Below are 5,581 nucleotides of genomic sequence, written 5' to 3'. Positions count from 1 at the left end.
CAAGAGCAATGAGAACACAGGATTATAAAAGACTGAAAAGACTGAAGACCTAAGCAACCAGAACAGCATTAGATTGCCTAGTGCCAACATGCCAAAGCACTCTCACAGGCTGTGTTTTCCAACGACCGTCCTGGGGTACACAGATCTCTTGACCCGGTAAAGAGAAGCAGTTTTCCCACGGTTGCTCACGGCTCCCCTAAGCATATGCTTTGCATGACTGAATGAATTTTGCTGTGGCTTGGAAAAGTTCATCGTTGGGCTTAAGGGCGGCTCGGGACCTGGTGCTGCATGCCAGTGCGATAGAGTAGTAAACTTTAGCAAACATTTTTAAAATGGATAAAATGTGGTCACAGAAAGGCCCAACAAACCACTGAGCAAGTTCTAAGGGCATGTACTCGGGCTGTTTTTATTTGCAACCTCGGTTGCTGGCCACATGGGGCCGTATGGCTATCATGGATGTCCAAGGCCGCTCGGTTGTGGTCGGCTGCCACTGAAACACAGGAATATTCGCACACAAAAAAACGGCGCTAATGAACGGTGCCACTGGCAAAGCGAACAACCTTTCAATGCCCCGCCAAAAGCAGAGAAACAATGGTTCATTCATTTATTCATCACCAGCGCCTAAGTGTCATCTGCAATAGGCGGCACAGTACAGTTATTTCGTAATCATTCATTTAATGTGTGATACATGGACTGCAGGGCGATGGGTGTTTATGTTAAGCCGATCCCGAGTCTGGTAATTACGCGATGGCGTGGAAGAGCGCGGCGGAAAGCTGCTTGAAAGCGGCCTTTGCAGCAAAATCGGCGGGGCACCGCGCGACTGGAGGCCTTATTAAAGCATGTCAGCAGACACAAGAACCACACTGGGGCTCCTGTGCAGCAGACGTCTATGATTGATTGTCTTTTTTCTCCCTTCTCCCTGCTCTCATTCATCCGCACTAACAGTAACGAATGCATGCGGTGGTGCAGGAAGCTTGCGTGCTGTCTTGTATGCCAACAAGCCCTTCTGGTTGGCCAGCGTTGGGAAACAAAAAAAACAGGAGGGCCTCTGGGTATTCCTAAACAGGGTTGGTGGAGTCTCCCCCGGGCCCCGCCAACCCAACGTAGTAATCAGCGGCCGTAAGCAGGCAGCCAGAAGACTTTCAGTTGTGTATTAGGGACACTTTTCATCTCATTGTACTCTGGAGAGAAGAGCAGAGCAGAGAATAGCTTTGGATTGATGAGAGATTGAAGTTTGTCCGTTGCGAGGCAAGGAACCAAGGTGGGATGGAGTGGCATGGCTTGGATTTGACAAAATAAAACAAACGCCATCTTGACCTCACCAAGTAATTATTGTCTTGGCAATGATGCTCTGACACATGGTAGTTGGTGGTTTTCCATTGCACAGTTGTTCCGTCACTCTTTTGTTCAGCCGTCTAGTACTGCGTTTGTGTGTGTGCGTGTGTGTGCGTGTGTGTGTCTGTAACACCCCCGGCCACATGTTGATGCCCCCATAAATCTTTTTTTTTTAATTCACACGTAACAATGTGTAAACGTTTCCTAGTAGGGCTTTAAAAAATGTGTTTTCTCCAAAGTCCACATAGCTTTGGCAAAGGTCGGCCTCTATCTGTAATATCGGGAGCCCTTTGGAAATCACCAGTCTTAGGGCGATGGGCACCTAAAACAAACACGCTTAAATTATGAATACAATTACATTTCTGGCCATCAATCACCTCCCATTCCGATGCTTCATTAATCAGGCAAATGGCTAACACATGCAGGCCTCTGAATCAGAAGCAGAAGTCTCCCTCTCTAATCCAAGAAATTTGCACACCACCCTTGAAGATCCCTCACGCACAATGTATGTGCTGTGTGCAACTGCACCACAAAGGTCTGTTTCGGTGGACTTGCATGATGCAAAAAACGACGGAGAAAAAGAAAAAGAAACCGGCTGCCGAGTGAAATATATTCTGAAATGATTTTCATCTAGAAACAGCGCAGGGCCTGTGATTGATTCTGAAACGGGCACACGCTCTGCAGTAGCTCTCCACGAACAACCTCTCCGCTGCCATTAGCTCACTTTCCCTTTTTTGACAGTAATGGCTCGGCCATTTTATCCCAAGCCTTTCGGCTGACCTCCACACTTTTCAAGCGATTTAAACAAGCCTCTGACCCTCCCCCCCACCCCTGAAAAAAAACGTAATAACTTGAATCACATCAATTTTCACATCTCAACAGCCAAAATCTCAACAGCGCCGACATCCGGCTCCCAGGGTCCAAACTGCGCCCTGCGTATCGCCTGCTATGGGCCCTTTGTTTCTCTCACATTTTGCGTCTACATTAAGTGCATTATTAACCATAATGAGAGGGAGGGCAACCTTTAGAGCTGTTTGATGATCGTAAATGATGTGTGCCCGCTTGTGGTTTACATGTGGTGAACGGTATCATTATCATCATTCCTGATATTATTTTATTTATTGAGTGCTCCTATTTTTTGTATGCATGGCAACACTGTTATGAGTAATTACACGAAGGCATGAAGCCCGTACTGGGAGCAAGTGTACTAAGGTGCCATATTAGTCACGGCCCGTGCAGTTAACTTGTTTTATGGCCATGCCAAGCTGCACTCAGAGGGCTTTCCAGTCTCAAGTTATTTTTGTTGCTATTTACCATGTCTTTTGTTAGCAACTGAATTGGATTTGCAAACATGGTGAGAGAGCCAGCCGGCCGGATGGTGTGAAAGTTGCATTTTCATTTTCTGCTTGGACAATTTAGGTTTCTGTGTGAGTTTATGAGTACTCTGCTAAGCTTGTAAAGGAATATAGTCGTTCCCTCTTCTTTTTTTTAACTTTCTTTAAAGAAATGATCATAGGGATGGTTACATGTCCACCTCGTTTTTTGGTTTTACTGGCAAACATCTGTAAATGAAATCCTCGCTTAATTTAATGTGGCAAAACGGCGCTTTATTTCAATTGGGCGGCCTTAACTAAGACTCTCTAAATGTAGGATATCATCGTGTCAGTTATGATATACGAGGTGTTGAAAGACTTGTGTGAACCCGACCAAGCCTTTTCTTTTGTTATTTTTAGAATTCCACTGCAATTTGAATCATCCCACCATTTCTGCGTTTGAAGGGGAGATCTTTCCACATAATCTTACCTAAAAGGATAAATTTGCAGACAAAGAAAAAATAGATTCACAGACAATGTTTTATCAGTGTATTGGCTAGTTTCTCGAAAATCCGCTTTAAATTTATTAGGAAGTTATCTTGGTATTGAATCATTATGTGTCTAATATCTTACCACGTCTCACACTGAATAAGAAAACAAAGGCTGTTAAAAGGTTCTTTTCAACATGAGCACCAATGGAAAGACGTTGGACTGCCAGGGCACAGTCTGTAAGCCCTATTTACTGCTGAGGGAAAATAATGGGAAAAAAAACAAAAAGGGAAGGGACTGGAGAGGACTGCTGTAGAACTGCTCGCTGTTAAAGTGACCGGGGTGAGTGACACTTAAATAAATGTAGGCCATACATGAAATCCTTATAGAAGAATACAAGTCACCGGCAAAGAGGTGACTTGTATGATCAGCGGCCGGATCACAGCATGTTTGAAAACGTTACATTGAGCCGCGGATAAGCACTTCCACCAGACACCATAAAACGTGGTTCGGAATGAGAGGGAGATATGAAAACATCTCAAGAGTGGAAACATTCAGACAGCTAGTATCTGAACCAATGTGAGATCCAGGAAAAGCAACACATGCGATCATTGCACCGCAAAAGAGTTGACTGAGGCCTTAAAAGTTTCTTTGCAGCCGTGACATTTGTTTGAAATGATTTGAAACAAAGAATAAAATCCATCCACTGATGACTCTGAATCAATTGGGTTTGTGAGAATGGTGAATGGAAAAGGGAGGCATCAGTGCAGAGGGTGATACTTGTGAGGGTGCTTAGAGTGGAGTCTGTACATTTGAAATAACCATAGTGAGGTCAAGGCTTTTATTTTGACATAATTATAAGTAATCACTGACCAATTACCAATACTTTGTTGATGGCTGCAGTCAAAATGTTATAGAGTGCAGGTCAAAATACATCATCGTCTACGTACACCATTATTCGCTTCATTAACTAGGCGAACCACAAACCCAACTTAGCAAGTACTTTGTCCAAAAATTGTGGGGAAATGTAAGGGAGATGCTTATTGAAATGGCTAATTGCTATCAACTCTTACCCCAAACTGAGGCATGTGTGATTTCTGTTCTTGCTCAAGGGATTTGTCATAGTCAGACTTATCCGTAACCACTAATTACAACCCACACACATGGTTATACATTATAGAACCGGAGGTTATTCAATACCTCAAGCATGTCATAAGTGCACTCATTGCTACTACAAGACCATTTGCTACATCCGCTTGAGAGAGAGAGAGAGAGAGAGAGAGAGAGAGAGAGAGAGAGAGAGAGAGAGAGAGAGAGAGAGCGAAGAGAGAGAGAGAGAGAGAGAGAGAGAGACAGAAAGACAGTGTGTGTATTTGCATGCGTGCATGTGCATAAGTAAGCACATTTTGCAATACAGCATCTGGGGAGTTTGCAAATGTTTTTGTTCATGTGTGCGTGTGATTGTGTGTGTGTGAGTGTGTGTGCACGATGTGTGGGCACTTAATGAACAGCATAATAACGCAAGGCCCCTGGAACTCCAAAGGATCCCCTACTTTGCCACGTTCTCGATGCTGATGGAACACTTCCAGATGGCCCCAGTGGTGGCGGCCAGCAGCTGTTTGTTGTCTGCCTTGCTCAGCAGGGACACCAGCGGCTTCAGGCCCTGGTACTGACGCACCAGGTCCCGGGTTTGCTTGTCCTCGGCACACTGGAGAAGGAATGAACAGCATTTAGTGACCTGCCTCTACGTGGATCAGAAGACCACCTCGACGAATGACTGGTGCAGGATCGTCAGCAGAGAGGCCGATCTAAAAACCAAAAACAGCTACCTTGAAGATGGCACTGGCACAGTGCATCTGGAGTTCCTCGTTGTCCCGGTTCAGGTTGGTCACCAGGTCCTTCACCATGCCCTCGCTGTGAATGGCAACCCTGTAGCTGCTCTGTAGGACAGTGATGGAGAGGCATGAAACCAAACACAAATCATCCCAATCACTTTGTTCATCCTAAACAACAACTTTCGTCTGTGTGGTTTCGCCGCACCTTGACGACAGTGGTCACCCACCTCCGAGGCACACTCCTGCAGGGTGCCCACCACAGGGATAAGCAGGTTCTCGTGCGGGGACTTGAGCAGCCTGGCCAGCAGCGGCACCCCGCCCGCCTGCCGGATGGCCTCCTTGTTGCGGGTGCTCTTACTGCAGCTCCACAGTGCCAGGGCCCCGCAGCGCGCCGCCTCCACCTCCTTCTCCTGCTCCTCGCTCAGCGTGGCCGCATCGGGGGCGCAGTCCAGCAGCTCCACCTGATCACGGGTGAGATGGAGGCATAGCACACCCACGGTGGAGGGGGGTGAGGGCTTGAATGAGCTTCAAGGACTCTGATTCATATTGGCTGTTGCACCAAGGGGCTAATGGCGGTGGTCTCCAGATGAGAATAGCAAAGTTGCCGGC

At 46.4% G+C, this 5,581-nt stretch overlaps 1 protein-coding gene across 1 annotated transcript; it reads right to left on the bottom strand.

Annotated features, from left to right (window-relative positions):
• Positions 1–4,686: 4,686 nt before the first annotated feature.
• LOC311371449 (outer dynein arm-docking complex subunit 2-like) lies at positions 4,687–5,433 on the bottom strand (the record flags this gene model as incomplete). The annotated part of the gene is made up of 3 exons (XM_084489501.1): positions 4,687–4,845; positions 4,967–5,077; positions 5,200–5,433. Coding segments are annotated over 3 exons (504 nt in total), but the record flags the coding sequence as incomplete, so codon positions are not given.
• Between the last annotated feature and the right edge of the window lie 148 nt (positions 5,434–5,581).

This window comes from Micromesistius poutassou (assembly GCF_964030765.1).
Source record: "Micromesistius poutassou genome assembly, contig: SCAFFOLD_6945, whole genome shotgun sequence".
In the NCBI taxonomy this organism is placed as follows: domain Eukaryota; kingdom Metazoa; phylum Chordata; class Actinopteri; order Gadiformes; family Gadidae; genus Micromesistius; species Micromesistius poutassou.
The sequence above is the reverse complement of the archived record's forward strand: the minus strand, read 5'-3'. Positions and strand labels throughout refer to the sequence as shown.